This window comes from Vombatus ursinus, unplaced genomic scaffold (assembly GCF_900497805.2).
Source record: "Vombatus ursinus unplaced genomic scaffold, bare-nosed wombat genome assembly UNPS02014818.1, whole genome shotgun sequence".
NCBI lineage: Eukaryota > Metazoa > Chordata > Mammalia > Diprotodontia > Vombatidae > Vombatus > Vombatus ursinus.
Genome location: NW_020954596.1, coordinates 57,792,766 through 57,810,034, shown reverse-complemented (window position 1 = coordinate 57,810,034; position 17,269 = coordinate 57,792,766). Strand labels below are relative to the sequence as shown.

The following is a 17,269-nucleotide window of genomic DNA, read 5'->3' as shown; positions in this document are numbered from 1 at the left end:
TTATTTTTCCTTCTCAATTTTCCCATGGAATAAATGTCTTATTTGGAAATAAGTCCAAAATATGATCTACATAGCTGGAATAGGAGAACATGATATTAAAAGGGCAGTTCTATTTATTCATTCTTCAATTAATTTAAACTTACATTCTTTCTCTCCATAAACCAGGTGGATTTTTCAAGTACATAAATTAATAATCATATGGAGACAGAATGAAATATGTTTCATTGATATTTCAAAAAATTTCCCTTTTCTTAATCTCATCCCATTCCTTTTGGATATAGTAGTCTGTGCTACAGTATGTTATACTTGTCTTCATCTTCTCTTGGAGCATAAGCCCTCTAGTTATTGGTAAATGGCTAGTACATATTTCTGCTTAACTCATTAGCATTTTCTTTCATAATCTTTTTCTCAGAAGTTATTCCTCCCAAGACTTTAAATAACCTTGTTCTTTTCCTTCATCTTAACAGTTTTGTCCTCAGCTATCCATAAAAGGTTTTGCAAGATATTGCAAGGCTAGACTGTACCAGGCCCCAGGCAAAATTGCAGAAGTAGGCGAAGTTTTCTTTGGTGTCTCCTAACCCTAATCCAAACCCTACCCCTCCTCTCCCCCATCCTCACTCTAATAACCCAGTAATGGCTTTCTTAGCTCTACTCCCACAAGAACCCAAATCCCTGCAGATTAGAGCTGTGTCCACCCTAATCTCTGAAGTTTCAAATCATGCTGTGAAATACTCCATAAATTTTCATCCCAATCATTGCACAGATGGCCCCTATCTAGTATATGATTACTTGGGATTGTGGAGATAATGACTATAGCCTGTAGATAACTAAATTAATAACTGAAGAAATGAATGTGTCAGCGAGTTGCTTTTCAGACCTCTAAGAACCCTCAGGTAGATGACCTCTAAAAAAATTTTAACTCTATGATTTAATTCAATTCAACAAACATCTATCAAGGTCCTATTATGTCCAAGCCATGTGCTAGGTTCTGGAGGTACAATAACAAAAATAAAGCATCGCTACCTTCAAGAAACTTATTTGAGGCTCGGATTCTTGCAATCTAGACAATAGCTCACAGATGCTGAGATTCCTTAAGAGTCTGGCCAATATGGTGGATCTTTGATAAACGTCTCTGACTGGAAAAAAAAAAAAAAGAAAAAAGAAAAACTCATTTGAGGACTGTGCTACTAGCCAGTCATAGAAGAAGGGTAATATAGTGAAAAATGGAGTTAGAAGCCCTGTGTCATACTACCTAAGTGGTATGACTTTGGAAACATTTAACCTCTTTGACTTACTCATTTAATCTTCTTGAGCCTTACTTTCCTTACCAGTAAAATGGGAATGATTAGGCTTACACTTCCTATCTGACAGAGGTTGTAAACTTTGTAAACTGGCAGAAAAGTACTTTGTAAACAGTGAAATATTATAAAAACATGAGCTATTGTAACTTATTTAACTATTTACTTCTTTAAAAAATGTAATGAACACCTACTGTGTGCAGAGTACAAAGAAGAGAATAAAAAGGTGAAGAAGACATACTATTTGGTTTCAAGGAATACAAAGAAAAAAGCAAAAACAGGCCTTGCCCTCAAGGGCCAGGCCATATAAATTGTCTCTCCCTCAGGTGGCCTAGCTGTACCAGGTCTAAAACTGTATTATAAAGTAGTAACCATCAAAACTACTTAGTTCTGGCTAAGAAATAGAGTGGTGGAACAGTGGAATAGATTAGGTACACAAGACACAGTAGTCAACAACTGTAATAATCTACTTTTTGATAAACTCAAAGACTCCAGCTTCTGGGATAAGAACTCACTATTAGACAAAAACTGCTGGGAAAACTGGAAAACAGTATGGCAGAAACTAGGCATAGACCAACATCTTACACCCTATACCAACATAAAGTCAAAATGGGTACATGATTTAGACATAAAGGGTAATACTATAAACAAATTAGGAGACCAAGAAATAGGTTACCTGTCAGATCTATGGAGAATGGAAGAAATTATGACCAAACAAGAGATAGAAAACATTATGAAGTGCAAAATGGATAATTTTGATTACATTAAATTAAAAAGTTTTTGCACAAATAAAGCCAATGCAACCAAAATTAGAAGGGAAGCAGAAAGCTGGGAAACAATTTTTATAGCCAGTGTCTCTGATAAAAGACCTTATTTCCAAAATAAATAGAGAACTGAGTCAAATTCATAAGAATATAAATCATTCCCCAATTGATAAAATAAAAATCAAAGGATATGAATGGGCAGTTTTCAAATAACGAAATTCAAGCTATCTATAGTCACATGAAAAAATGCTCTAAATCATTATTGATTAGAGAAATGCAAATTAAAACAACTCTGAGGTACTACCTCACACCTATCAGATTGGCTAACATGACAAAACAGGAACTGATAAATGTTGGAGAAGATGTAGGAAAATTGGAACATTAATGCATTGTTGATAGAGTCGTGAACTGATCCAATCATTCTGGAGAGGAATTTGGAGCTATGCCCAAAGGGTTTTAAAACTGTGCATACCCTTTGGTCCAGCAATACCACTTCTAGGTCCCAAAGAGATCATAAAAATGGGTAAAAGACCCACATGTACAAAAATATTTATAGCTGCTCTTTTTGTGGTGTCCAAGAGTTGGAAATTGAGGGGATGCCCATCAATTGGGGAATGGTTGAACAAGTTGTGGTATAGGAATGTAATGGAACACTATTGTACCATAAGAAATTATGAGCAGGCAGACTTCAGAAAAACCTAGAAAGACTTACATGAACTGATGCTGAGTGAAGTGAGCAGAACCAGGAGAACATTGTACATAGTAACACCAACATTGTGCAATGACAAACTATGATAGACTTAGCTCTTTTCAGCAATGCAATGATCCAAGACAATTCCAAAAGACTCATGATGGAAAAAGCTATATACATCCAGAGAAAAAACAATGGAGTCTGAATGCAGATCGAAGCATATTATTTTTCCTTTTTTTTTATTTTTTCTTTCTCATGGTTTTTCCCTTTGGTTCTAATTCTTCTTTACAACATAACTAATGTGGAAATATGTTTAATATGATTGTGCATGCATGGCCTATATCAGATTGCACAATGTCTTGGTGAGGGAAGAGAGAGAGGAGGGGGAGAAAATTTTAAATTCAAAATCTTATAAAAATGAATGTTGAAAACTAAAAATAAATGTTTTTTTTAAAGTTGTCTCTCCCTCTCCAATGGAGAAGGTAATATATATATATAATATATATATAATATATATATGTATAAGTAGGTACTTAGACAAGATGTGGATGGTAAGTCACCTAGAGATGAAGACACTGGCATCTAGGGGAGCAAGGAAGGGCCTCTTGTGAAGGTTGTATTTGAGCTACGTCTTAAAGTGATCTAGGTATTCTAAGGTGAGGAGGAAGAGCATTCCTGGCATGGGGACCTTCAGTGCAAAGATTCAAACAGGAGATAGGGTGCCATGTGTGAGGAACAGAAGTAGGCCAGTACTATTGGGTGTATGGAAGAAAGTCTTGCATAAGTAGAGTAATGTGTAGATAGAAAGGGGCCAGGTGGGGAAAGGGGCCATCTTTGAATTCCAGTCAGAGGAGTTGATATGTGGTTCTAGGGGTAATAAGAAGCCAGAGGAGTTTACTGAATGTGGGAATGAAACACTCATACTCATACTTTATAAAAATCACTTTGTTAGCTGTGTAGAGAATGCTTAGAAGTAGAAAAAGACTTAAGGCAGAAAGACCAATTAGGCAGTGAGACAAGGAACTAAGAGGACAGGATATTGTCCGAAGTGGTCACTGAATCTGATATTTTCACTTAATTGTTCTTCCTCACAAGGGAAGGTTAGATGTGGAGGGAGGGGTAAAATGATTATGATGGAAAAAATGTAAGATCATAGAATAATAGAATCTCAGAGAAGGAAGAGATATTAGAAGCCATCTCAATCACTCCATGGCATTTCCAGGCTACATTCCTCTGTACAACCTGACCTTCTGTTTCCTTTCCAAACTTCTTACAAATTACTCCCTGCCATGTACACTGGGATGCAGTGATACTGGACTCCTTGTTTTCCTTCCACTGCATGTCTATCTCCAGACTCTGGGCATTTTCACTGGGTTGTCTTCCAGGCCTCTAATACTCTCCCTCCTGGCTTCCCTTGATCCCTTTCAGTCCCAGATAAAATCCCACCTTTTACTTCTAAAATCCCCTTAATCTTAGTGCCTTTCCTTTGTTGATTAACTCCAGTTTATCTTGTATTTGGCTTGTTTGTTCATAGGTGTTTACATGTTGTCTCCCCCATTAGATTGGGAGACCCCTGAGGACAGGGCTATCTTTTGCATTTCTTTATATTCTTAGAGCTTAGCGTGGTGCCTAGCACATAGTGGGTGCTTAATAAGTGCTCATTCACTGACTGACTGACTCAGTAGTGTTTTGCAGTACCTCTTACTCAGTGACAGCTGTTCCTTTCATGGTCAAATCACTTCAAAATTATTAACAAAGATTTTATTGGAAAAATATTTCCAAAGCACAAAAGTGCAGCTTATATCTACTTGTATGACTTATAACACATAGAGGCTCTTAAAGGTACAGTTTTCATTGTTGTCTTTATTTTTTTTTAAATAAATGTCATTCACCAATTATTCCTTACTTTTCTGCCTTTTCAAGCAGATTGTGAATCTTAGTACTAATGCTATGACCACCATCCTACCAATGATGTTCATTGCTTTAACTCTGCCACATCTGGACGCTGACCTATCAAACAACCGATGGCAATGTGACTGTAACACGTCTGTCTTCCAAAATTTCATTTCTGAATCCTGGAGGGAAAAGTGGAATAGCATTTGCAGCGAGTCCATCAGTGCACCTGGACTATCTTTCCTCTCTCTGGAATGGCTCGATTTGAACTGTAAAATGCATATGGAAGATTTGATCTCTTTGAAAAAAGTTACAGTCCCTCTCGGAGCAACAACCCTCCTAGACTGTGACTCTGATCGACCTTGGGGTAGGTCCCAGAATAATCAAGGATGTTTGTCTGCTTCTTCCAATTCACTTGGGGTTGGCTACAGGATGGGCAAAACATTTATTTAAGCAGTCACATAAAGAATCTTTTTACGTGGAGAAACCAGAAAGGTAGAGTTTCAAAGGTCATTTGACATTCATTCAGGAATTGTTTCATAAGGACCTATAATGGGTTACGCTTGAGAGGCTTCTGGGTTATGCGTGAGAGGCATTGTGCATAGTGAGACGGGGCTGACTTTGGAGCAAAAAAAAAAAAAAAAACCTGAGCTCAGGGTACACCTCTGATGCATGATTACAACCAGGTCACTTACCTTCGCAGTGGCCTGGACAGCCCTCTAAGATGGTGTTCCAATTGAAAAGCTAGTATGACAAAGCAAGTTTCCATGCCAAGAGGCCCCCACAATGATGAAATGACAGGTCCAGTCCATTTTTAGTGCATAATGCTCTATGCTAGGCACTGGAGGGGATGCAAAGATAAATAATATAGCTCAAGACCTCAAAGAATACCACTCAGTAAGAGGGAATATGGGATGTGTACCCAAATTAATATTATATGAATTAGAATATTGTAAGTGTATAGGAGGAGCACACTCTGCTAAGAAATCAGATGAGAGAAAAGCTTCTTTGTGGGAAGAGAAAAATAACAGGACAGCTTCATCTCACTTTCCAGCATGATTAACTTAAAGAGAGTCTGTTATTTTAAAATGTTTACTGTGATGTTTGGTTTGACTCGAATCAACAAACTTGGTAGGCACTAGGGTTTTTTATAAAGATGAAAAAGGGTCTAGTCCTTGCCTTCAAAGAGTTTATGTTTTCCTGGGAGGATGGGACAACAGGGAAGTACGTATGAGAATGTGTAAGTAAGGGAGGTATGCAGAAGTAGAACACAAGATCGAGTGTGATGGGCCAAAGAAGAAAGCCAGAAAAAAGGGCTCTGGGGAAACTGGGGAAAAGGAGAAAGTTCTCACTTGAAGGGATGAGGGAAGGTTTCATGGAGAAAGTAGCACCTGAATCAAACCATGGAGTAAAGGGAAGCTTGAAAAGCACATATTTTGATGAAGAAAGTAGATTCTTCTTTTCATGTATCTGTTACTTCTTCTGCAAATGAGTACAGGTCACTGAGGGCTTGTTCACTGGGAATTCATTGTTAAATTAAAAGCTTCCGGATGAAAGCAAAAAAAGAAGCCAGATTTTACTTTAAGGACTGCCTTTTATACTATCCAGATGTGTTGTAACTTCCAGTGACTTTAGGAAAGAAAGAGGTAGAAGTTTGCTCACCACCAATTAATTAATCAACAAGTTTTTATTAAGCACCTACTATGTGCCTGGCACAGTACTTGGTGCAGGGCATACAAGTACAAAGAATGAAAAAATCCCTTTCTTACAATGAGTTTGCATTCAAATGGAGGAAACAAGTACGGATGAAAACACATGCCATATAAATATGAAATTAATAAATATACACACGCAAAGGAGTTGAAAGTATTTGGGAAGAAAAGCAGTAGCAGTGGGGGAACAAGGATGTGAAATCATTAGCCTGGTGCTGCCACTCTCTGGGGCAGTGTGTCGGAGCTTTCTCCTCCTAGACGAAGACACGGCTCGTGTAAGACAGCCGGTGTTTGAGACTCTGTTCTGGGCACAAGGGAGGGACCTGCAGATTGTCTGAGAGGTAACACCATCACTTTGAGGGAGAAGCACCACTTGGAAGTGTAAGAGAACGACTTCTATTCTGACTTTTCTGACTGACAAGGGTGAATGGATGCCCTAGCCCCAGCCTGGCTCGGGCACTGGTTTTGGAGGTTTTCTCCTCTTTAACCCCATTGCCCTGGAGTCTGGCGTTACTCTGCCCCAGCTCACTGTAACAACCCTGAGACTGCTGAGGCAGACCCTGCCAGGACCAGAACCTCAAATTCTACCCTTCTCACTTGTAGGACTCCCCAAAACCCAGCACCTGAGCCTAACCCTGCCCAGAACTTGGGCCAGACGTGCATGCATACTCTGAGGCAAGCATTACCCCGATGTTCCCCACATGAGAATAATGCTCACTGAAAAAGGCCCCAGCATCCCCTTCCCCCCCAACACACACAACCCATGATGCTATGCACACTTACAGACCAGAACCTAGGACTAAAATTGCAAAAGAAGATTGAGTAAATTACTTTAAAAAGTTATTTTGAATAAAGTCCCATTTCAATGTCTGTCTCATTCTTGCTTTTTTTTCTTTCCAGTTTTAGAGGACAATGAAACATACTGGTGGACCCCCTACAACAGAATTTCTAAGAATATCCAGATTCCTCATATTAGTCTAAATCAAATGAAAAAATTAGTGATAAACAAGGCAGAGAGACCCCTAGAAGGGTTGTATGTTTGCTTTTCCACTTCTGGAAGGAAGAAACACATCATTTATGAGATCTCTGTGAAGCAGGAACGTTCCCCAAGATGGGTGAGAAAGACCAGGGAGATTCTCGCTTCTACCAGAGAAGCGACAACGTCACAGGACCTCACTTTGGCAGTCTGCCTGTCTGTGATCATCACTTTCCTGTGTGCTTTTTGCCTTGGTGCTTTCACAAGACCTTACATCGATTGTCTATGGCGACAAAGGTGCCTGACCAAAAGTTCCGTTTCAGAAAATGCCTATTCTAATGAAGGGTTCTATGATGATGCAGGGATTACAGGAAACCCGAAACCCCTATCTGAGAGTCGCCATCAAGATGTGTGTAGTATGAGTGTCTATGAAACTACGGAATCTCCAGACCTATACTGTGCCATTGACGCTGGAACACCCAGAGCAAACCAAGTGTGGGAAGACCAGGAACAGAGAAGGAGCAGAGCTGTCCCAGCAGATAGGAAGAGAAATGAAAACATGCTTCCAGAAAACCATGATGCCTGTTCAATTGGCTCAGAAGACATGAATGTGGTCTACAATGATGTAATTTCAGTGAAGAGGGAGCATATTGATGGGAAAGACACTCTCAGAGAATTAGCAAGGGACAATTCTTTCCATGAGGATTCAAGGAGAGCCTCTTCTATAGACAAAAGCTTACAAAAAGACATTGGTTCGTTCCAAAGCCATTCTCCTGAGTTAGACCTAACACACTCAAGGGAAATGACATTTCCTTCTCCTCCAAAGGCAATGCATCCCAAAGCTTTGGGGAGCTTTGGAGAAAGTGGAGAAATAGATGAAGTTGCACACTGGCCCTCAGAAGTTAGAGGGGCTCAGGAGGAGTTTCCTAAGGAAATGCAACTGAGTTCTCACTTGCATCCTCCAAACACTCAACAACAAACACTCAGTAGGAACAATTCTGGACCACAGTATGAGGTGAATGAGAATAGGACTATACTCAGTGATGACCCAAGAGATTTCAATCACTCCAGCCCGCTTCCCAATTGGGAAAATGTTTTAGATGTTGATCATCCTCAACACAATCTAACACCAAGTTCCTTTTCTGATCATCAAAACACAAAAAATATCAACAATGAAGACATACTCACAGATAACAGCTATGACTCAGATGAAGGGTCATTGTTTACTTTAAGCTCCACTGATTCAGAGTACGACTGGAGCAATATTCAAGAACAGCCACATGGTGAGAGAGATCATGTAGCCACATGGCCATCGATGGAGGAGAATTGTATAATTAAGGGTTCATCTGATAGAATGGACAATATCCAATCAGAAAGTCCTGAGGACAATGCTAGCATTCAGAAGACTTTTGAGAAATGTGAGAACGAAAAAAAAGAACATTCTGAAAACATTGTTTCCAGACCAGATATTAATTTGTCTGAGATAGATTTACCACCTTATCAGATTAGTAGTAGCAGTGAAACTAGAACACAAGAATACCTACCCAACTCATTGGCCAGCAGTCCTGTAAGTGTTGAAATTCCTGGCACGTTTATATATGATCATGTTTTGACTCTTGGTCCTGAGCCATCGGAATGGCATCATTCATGCGAAAAACAAGAACAAGTCCCCATTGTGAATTTTTCACCCCAACAAACCCCATTGGTGTATCCTGGAGTCCCATCAGATAGTGAGAACAGTGAGTTCAAAGAAATGGATACACAGATTCATAAATATGATTCCTCCATGCAGATATCAGACATTGTTAAAAAGGAAACTCTTCCTGAAATCAACCCAGAGGAAAAAATGAAAAGTTCACAACAGAGTTTTGAAGGTAATGACATGGAATTAAATGTAATTGACTCTATTGACCAGAAAAAAGATCTCCTATTTCCCTCGCTGGACTCTGGTTTCACATGGATTACAAACCAAGCAAAGTCCCCACAATCTAGTGTCCCCAGTGATGAACATTCTTTTCAGTCAGAAAGAGATGAGGAACTTTTTGAAGCCTATACCAAGAAACAGGTACCATTGCAGCAACAAAAGCTTGCTAATAAAGATAAGACCAGTTTACTAAGAATACAAAAGGACTTTAGTGATAATCATTGGCGCCAATATTCAGAAGAAGATATGTTGGAATTAGATAAAAACTATCCTAACTTTTGTACAAATGAACCACAGCTCCAGAGTCTCATAGATCCCTCAGCTGGTAGTGATGGAAATAGTGACCCACAAATTGATAATATAAGAGAAGAAGAAAATTAACATTTTTAAAAGTATATTGTCAAGGGGCAGCTAGGTGGCACAGTAGATAGAGCACTGGCCCTGGAGTCAGGAGGACCTGAGTTCAGATCTGGCCTCAGACACACTTACTTACTCGCTGTGTGACTTTGGGCAAGTCACTTAACCCCAGTTGCCTCACCAAAAAAAAAACAAAAAAAAAAAAAAAACCTTATTGTGGAATCTTTAAATGAAAAGACTCGAACTATTTCAGGGAATTTGCCATCTACCAAAGATGGACACATTCTCAAGAAAGCAGACCATGAAGCTTTCTATGGAAAATGAGAATGTAAATAAGAATTCCATAGATAGGTGATTTATATTGTGTTAAAAGAGGGTCATTTTGTAAGACAAACTGCACATATTTAGTCAATTAAGAAGAAAGACTTTTTATGAAAGAAAAATGCTACTTACTCTGGCAGTATCAGGAAGAGTAAGAAAACCATGTCAGAAATACGTAATGTGATTCATAGTATACGATAGAGAGAACATTGAAGCTCTGAAGTCAGGGACATAAGTTCTTATCTTGCCTCTTAATGCTTACTACCTGTATGACCTTGGACAAATTAGTTAACCTTTCTGGGCCTTGGTTTCCCCATTTGTAAAGCAAAGGGATTATCACTGGAAGTCCTTCTCTGAGGTCCGTTCCAGATTGTGAGATGGTTAAATGGGTTCTGTAATATAAGATGATTCTCCAAGTCTAAAATCTTGAATAATCAATGTTAGTTTAATCAACTCTTAGATAACAATGATATTTACTAGTTAATACCACAGAATAACTTCTTTTGTTTTTTTTAAATATCAATAAATAAAAATGTAAAATGATTGTACATATAGTTTAAAATACATCTTCTTTCATGCAGATATATCAGGGCAAATTCAATCCTTGGTTCACATTTCACAAGTACTAAGAAACACTACATTTACAATTTGTAGTTTCCCAATATTTGTGCCTTTCCGGGGAGGGAGGGTATAGCATCAACTTTCCTGACTTTTGAAAAAAACATATGACCATTTACATCTCCTTTTCCCTCCCACCCTTTTCCCCCAGCCACTACCACCACATTTAAGTCTGGCCCTCCAGATGTTATTCCGCCAAAGGAGCCTGTCCTCAGACTAGTGTTGAGACAAATACTTGGTAGCAGTGGTTTAGGAATAAGGGCCAACCTCAGAGAAACCTGATACAAAGGACAGTATATCCTTCTTCTGCCAAGTTTGGGACCAAACCCAAAAAGGAGAAAGCAGGGAAAATGCAAATTGTGGAAGGGGAGGGTTTCTGGCTAGTCACCCAGTCTGACTTTCACTCAGGGCCAATACTTCACATAGACAGAGAAAGTGCCCACTCATAAAAAGTAACAAGCTAACACTTGCCTCAAATGTCTCCTCTACCACCATGTTATGGTGCTAATCTTTGATCTATCTGGCTTGAAGTGCTTACCCTCAGAGTCATTCCTTTGAGTGAGGCAACAAATACAGGAACTACTGTTTTTAAATTATTTCTCCTGGATCTATTTTCCAGGTCAGTTGTTTTTCCAATGAGATATTTCACATTGTCTTCTATTTTTTCATTCTTTTGGTTTTGTTTTATTGTTTCTTGATTTCTAATAAAGTCATTAGCTTCCATTTGCTCCATTCTAATTTTTAAGGAATTATTTTCTTCAGTGAGCTTTTGGACTTCCTTTTCCATTTGGCCAGTTCTGCTTTTTAAGGTATTCTCCTCATTGGCTTTTTGGACCTCTTTTACCGTTTGGCCTAGTCTATTTTTAATGTGTTATTGTCTTCAGTATTTTTTTGTGTCTCCTTTACCAAGCTGTTGACTCATTTTTTCATGATTTTCTTGCATCGCTCTCATTTCTCTTCCCAGTTTTTCCTCTACCTCTCTTACTTGATTTTCAAAATCCTTTTTGAGATCTTCCATGGCCTGAGACCAATTCATATTTTTCTTGGGGACTTTGGATGTAGGAGCTTTGACTTTGTTGTCTTCTTCTGAGTGTGTGTTTTGATCTTCCTTGTCACCATAGTACCTTGCATGGTCAGAATTTTTTTCTGTTGTTTGCTCATTTTCCCTGCCTATTGGTTGACTTTTAACTCTTTATTAAAGTAGGGCTCTGCTTCCAGGGTGGAAGGTGCACTGTCCCAAGCTTCAGGGATTCTGTGCAGCTGTTTTCACAGATACTTCTAGGGACCTGTAAGTTTTCAGTCTTTCCAAGGTGGTATGATCTAAGAAGAAGTGTTTACTACTTTCCTGGCCTGAGCTCTGGCCTATGAGTGACCACAAGCACTCTTTTCTGCCCTGGAATTGTGACAAGGGCACAATTCCTGCTCCACTGTGGCCACAAGCTCCGGTGTGCTAATGCTCCTCCTTGCCCTGGAACTGCCACCCAGGACTGTGACCCACCCAAGCATAGGCAAAGCAACAGAGTACTGCTTCAATCGTAGCAAAAAGACCCCTGTAATCTCCTTCTGACCAGTTGTTTGACCCCCTTACCATCTGTGGGCTGAGACCTCTGGTAACTGCCACTGCTGCCGGTGATTCAGTTGGCCCGAGGCCTGCTCCAGGTTTGCTGGGGCCTGGTCTGTGCTGGTGCAGCCTGCGTTGGACTGCACTCCTCTCTCATCCTGGTGCAGCAGACCTTCCCTGCCAACCTTCCAAGTTGTCTTGGGCTAGAAATTTGTTTCATTCCAACTTTTTGTGGGTTCTAATGCTCTAGAATTTGTTTAGAGTCATTTTTTAAAGGTATTTGGAGGGGTTTGGGGGAAAGTTCAGGTGAGTTCCATGCAGGGACTTCTATTAAAATATATAGGCCAAGGAGAAGTCAGACAACATTCTTTTACTAAGGCATTCCCATAGATCAGTTTATAAATTAAGTTGGTAATTTTGAAAGTGGGTGCATGCGTAGCAGAGCATACAAAAGATCATAGGAGTATAGGACTCATCCATAAGAGTGTAGGACCAAATCAACCGAAAGTAAATATTAATACATTTTAATAAAGAGAAATTATTTTAAAATATTTATTTCATCTTTATCTCATCTTTTATATTTTTATTCTGTTTTATAATGTACATAATATATTAGTACAGTTTCTCACATTCACACACACACACATATATATATAATTTATTAATATAGATGTATTGGGAAGGTGTGCTCAAAAATCTTACTGATGGCTACCTAACCAAAAAAGTTTGGAAACCATTAGATTAAACTACTTTTCAGCTTAAAAGACCCAGAAAACACAAATATGGGACACAGAAGTAGAAAAGGGATTGGGGGAAACACGTCAGTTACAATTCTTCCTGGGAAACTAGGGGCAGCCTGTAATTTTAATTTGTATTGCTATCTTTTGTTTTTACATTGCCAAAGTTTTCTCCAGATTCTCTCCTCCTCCCACCATCCCAGAGAGTCATCTCATTTAACAAATATTTTTAAATAAAAGAAAAATAGGAAGAAGAGAAAAATCATTGTCAATTAATGCATTTTTAAAATCTGAAAATATATGCCATGTTCCATGCCCAAAGACTTCCCAATTCTGCCAAGGAGTGAGGTGGAATCTCTTCTGATATCTCTTCTTCGATGCCATAGTTTTTTGTAATTTTGCAACATTTACTTTTGATTTTGTGTGTGTGTGTGGTTATTCTTTCCATTTAATTCATTGTAGTCATTGTGTATATTGTTTCTTGGCTCTGTCTGCTTCTCTCTGCATCAGCTCCTGTACATGCTTCTCTGTATTCATCATATTTGTCACTTCTTACTGTGAAGCAAGAATCCCATTATATACTACATACATAATCCCATCATATATTACAATGTATTTAGCCATTTCTCAATTGACAGACATACCTAGTTTCTGGTTCTTTATAACCACAAAAAGTGCTGCTATAAATATTTTGGTGTATATAAGGGCTTTCTTCTTATCAATTACTTCCTTGGGGTATATGTGTGGTAGTAGAATCTCTGAGTCAAAGGGTATGGACATTTTAGTCATTTTATTGGCATAATTTTAAATTGCTTCCCAAAATATTTGTACAAACTCACAGCTCCATAACAATCTATTACTGTACCCTTCCCATAATACTGATTTTTCCCACCTTCATCATCTTTGCCAATTTGCTGAAGTCACAGGATTATTTTGATTTGTATTTATTTTGCTATAAGTGTTTCAGAGCATTACTTCATATAGTTATTACTAGTTTGCAAGTCTTTTGAGATTTCAAAGGACAACACTCATTCTTTTGCTCCCCACTCCCAAGATCCCTCAAGTAGAGTTTTCTCTCTGCAGTACTCTTCCTCCTATAAGTTAATTATTTTAGGGGAACCATACTCTAAGGAATTTCAGGCAGTCCTCAAGAGGTGACAAAAGGGATGCCCAGTTTTCCAAATATATGGTGATGGTGGCTATTTGCCATTTAATTTAGCCCCGAGATTTCAATTGTTCAGTCCCAGACCTCTAGACTCAGATGACTTGTATTCTGCTGTGCTCAGTCAGCCTTGGAGGAAGGTAGATTTGCTTCTATATTCACACTCTCAATCTTCCAGGGATTTGAGAGAGGACTGTCATTTATCCCCCACCCTCCTTCCAACAGGGCACTTAACAGATTTCCTCATGTTCTCTTGCTTCTGCTTGGCACAGCCTGGGCCACTACTGCTGGGAACTTCTGTTCTCCCCAGGGAGAAATAACATCGTCATCCAACTGAATTCTCCCTCCCTTACGAACCTTTTTTTTTTTTTTTTAATTTTCAGCAGCCTACGTGGGCCTATATTGAAATCTTTCCCACTGAAAACAGAGTTAACCCGGCTGGCAGCGACCGTGTTTCCACAGAGAGCAGCTGTTTTCTCTTCTTCAGCCTTTTCTTAAGAAGTGACACATTTTTAATACACCTTATGTGACTGACCAGGTCTCATTCTCCTTAGCTACAAGGGAATGGAACAAAAATATCACTCACAAAAAGAAAACTCTCTTCCTAGAATGTTTTACTATCAATCTATACAAATTCATTAAGCAACTCCTTAGGAACCAGGCATGGTGCTAGACCCAATGGAAACACAAGTGAAACAGTACCTGCCCTCAAGGGAGCTTACATTCATATAAGCTTAGAACCAGCTATAGATAATGGGTTTGATGGGTTTTCACTCAATGGCCCCTAATCAACACCTCTTGGTCCCTCCATCAATCCTGCCAGATTTATTCATTTATAGTTTTCATTCCACAAGAAGAGCTACTCTGTGGCATTTTGGTCAGAAGAACATCACAAAAATCACAACAACTGACATTTACATGGGTTATAAGGTTTACAAAGTTCCCCCGTCACCACTCTTTAGCTCCTTTTTTATGAGTTGTGTCCCCACCCCCCAAATGTAAGCTTCTTGAAGGCAGGAACTAATTTACTTGCTTGTATTTATTTGCATCCCCAGTGCTTGGTCCATGTTGTTGTTGTTGTTCAGTTTTCATAACCCCATTTAGAGTTTCCTTGGAGAAAATGCTGGAGTGGTTTGCCATTTCTTTCTCCGGTTCATTTCATAGATGTGGAAACTGAGACAAACAAGGTTAAGTGACTTGCCGGTCACACAGCTAGTAAGTATCTAAAGGAAGATGAGTCCTGCTGACTTCAAACTCAGTGCTATATCCACCATACCACCTAGCTGCTTGGCACATAGCAAGTATTTAATAAATGCTTTATTATTCATTCATTATCTTATTTTAGCTTCACAAGAATGATGTGGGGTAAATATTATTATTATTATTCCAGTTTTACAAGTATGAAAACTGAGGCTCCCAAAACTTAAATGACTTGCATAAGCAAGTCCTGGCACATAGGAAGTACCAGTTAGTGCATTCAAACCCTAATCTTCCTGGCCCCAGTGGTGCATTGTATCCACGATGCCAAGCTGTGTCTGGTGACAAGAATGAAGCTTACTGGAAGACATTTACTTTGTCAAAGTGCCTGGAAATTCATTCCATTCTGTAGTTAGCATTAAGTACATACCAGAAGTAGCTATAAAAATGCCTCAGTCAAAACCTAGGCAATGATTTACAAAACAATGGAGATGGAAACTCACTCACACCCAAATCTAATGGAACATAGAGTTCCACTTGTATTTTCCAAGTAAAGACTGATTAAAAAAAACAAAAAATAAACAAACAAAAAAATCGTTACATCTCTGCAAAACAGTTTATTGACACAGAAGAAGGGTCTCTCCTATGAAGAGAACATTATATAAACTCCCATGCCCTTGGTATTCTCTTGAAGGAAAATCTTTACAAGATCTTTTCATTCTTACTTTAACAGACCTGGTAATTGGCAGTCATCTTAAATTCCCAGACTCACTGAGCCTTCTCTTATAGCCATCTTCTGGTCTGAATACACAGGATCATAGATTTTAGAGCCCCAAAAGTCCTTAAGAGGTCATTTAGTCCAACCTCCTCATTTTATAGATGAAGAAACTGAAGCCCAGAGGGGCTGAATGACTCATCCAAGGTTACATGGGTAATAAGTTACAGAGCTGGGATTTGAACTGTCGTCTTCTGAATCTAAATCCAGCACTGTTTCCACATTGTCCTTTAGAGGCCTGGCACTATATTGTATCCTGGCGGCAGCTCCAGAATTGTTATCATCTTCTTCTTTGGACCAGAATATAGAGCAGGGGCTCTAAACCTTTTTGTGTGTCATGGCAGCCCCTTTGGCTGACTGGTAAAGCCTATCAATCCCTTCTCAGAGTAATGTTTTTAAATACATAAAGTAAAATGTCACTGTTCATCCTTTACTTCAAAGAGAACCAATGACATCACGGGGCAATATCTTGACCTCCACATGAGTTAGATTTACGTGAGGCACAGGTGCACAAAGTCATCAACCTCATTCTCTCTTCTAGAGTCATTGAAGTCCAATGTTAAGACAAAAGGTAGGACGACTGGCGATGACCCAGGATGCAACGGACCTTTGCATCCTCAATGTCTGACCAAGCTCTAAGAGCTCCTCAGCACCTGCTTCAGCCTCCTTCAGGGTCTTTGGAACAAATTGTTCTCATCTGCCCATTCTGCTGTGAGAAGTCTTCACACACTTGGGGTAGACATCCCCCTAATTCACCAGTGTTCAGGGAGGACTAGCGCCTCTTGTGTGAGGGCTTGCTGAGCCCTTTTCAGGGCTGCTTATCCATCTTTGGTGTCCACCTTTTGCCCAACTCTCACCTGTGGCTTCAGGAAGCTATAGTATGTGCAGTGGCCACATCCTGGTAAAACTGTCTCAGCAGACAGACTAAACTGGGATGAGGGTAGCCAATAAAATAAAATACATAGTATTTCAAAGGAAACCAATTAAATTGAAATACAGTTGTCAAAATATTTTTAAAAACCAAGCTCTGGGACTTTTGGTTAAGAATTCCTATTATAATAAGACTATTCACCCTCTGGTGCATTTTTTTTTTTTTGGTGAGGCAATTGGGATTCAGTGACTTGCCCAGAGTCACACAGCTAGTAAATATTATGTGTCTGAGGCCAGATTTGAACTTAGGACCTCCTGACTCCAGGGATGGTGCTCTATCCACTGTGCCACCTAGCTGCCTCTCTGATGCATTTTCAAATACACAATGGTCTCTGCTTGCAAGCTTTCTCCCC

General features: G+C 39.3%; 1 protein-coding gene across 1 annotated transcript in view; it reads left to right on the top strand.

Moving 5' to 3' along the window:
* The window catches only part of LRRC66 (leucine rich repeat containing 66), a 33,188-nt gene extending 23,495 nt beyond the window's left edge, over positions 1-9,693 (top strand). Inside the window, exons 4-5 of the mRNA XM_027836473.1 lie at positions 4,680-5,013; positions 7,259-9,693. Of these exons, the coding sequence (XP_027692274.1) occupies positions 4,680-5,013; positions 7,259-9,639 (2,715 nt within the window). The 3' untranslated portion in view covers positions 9,640-9,693. The remainder of the gene's footprint in view (positions 1-4,679; positions 5,014-7,258) is intronic.
* Positions 9,694-17,269: the final 7,576 nt, after the last annotated feature.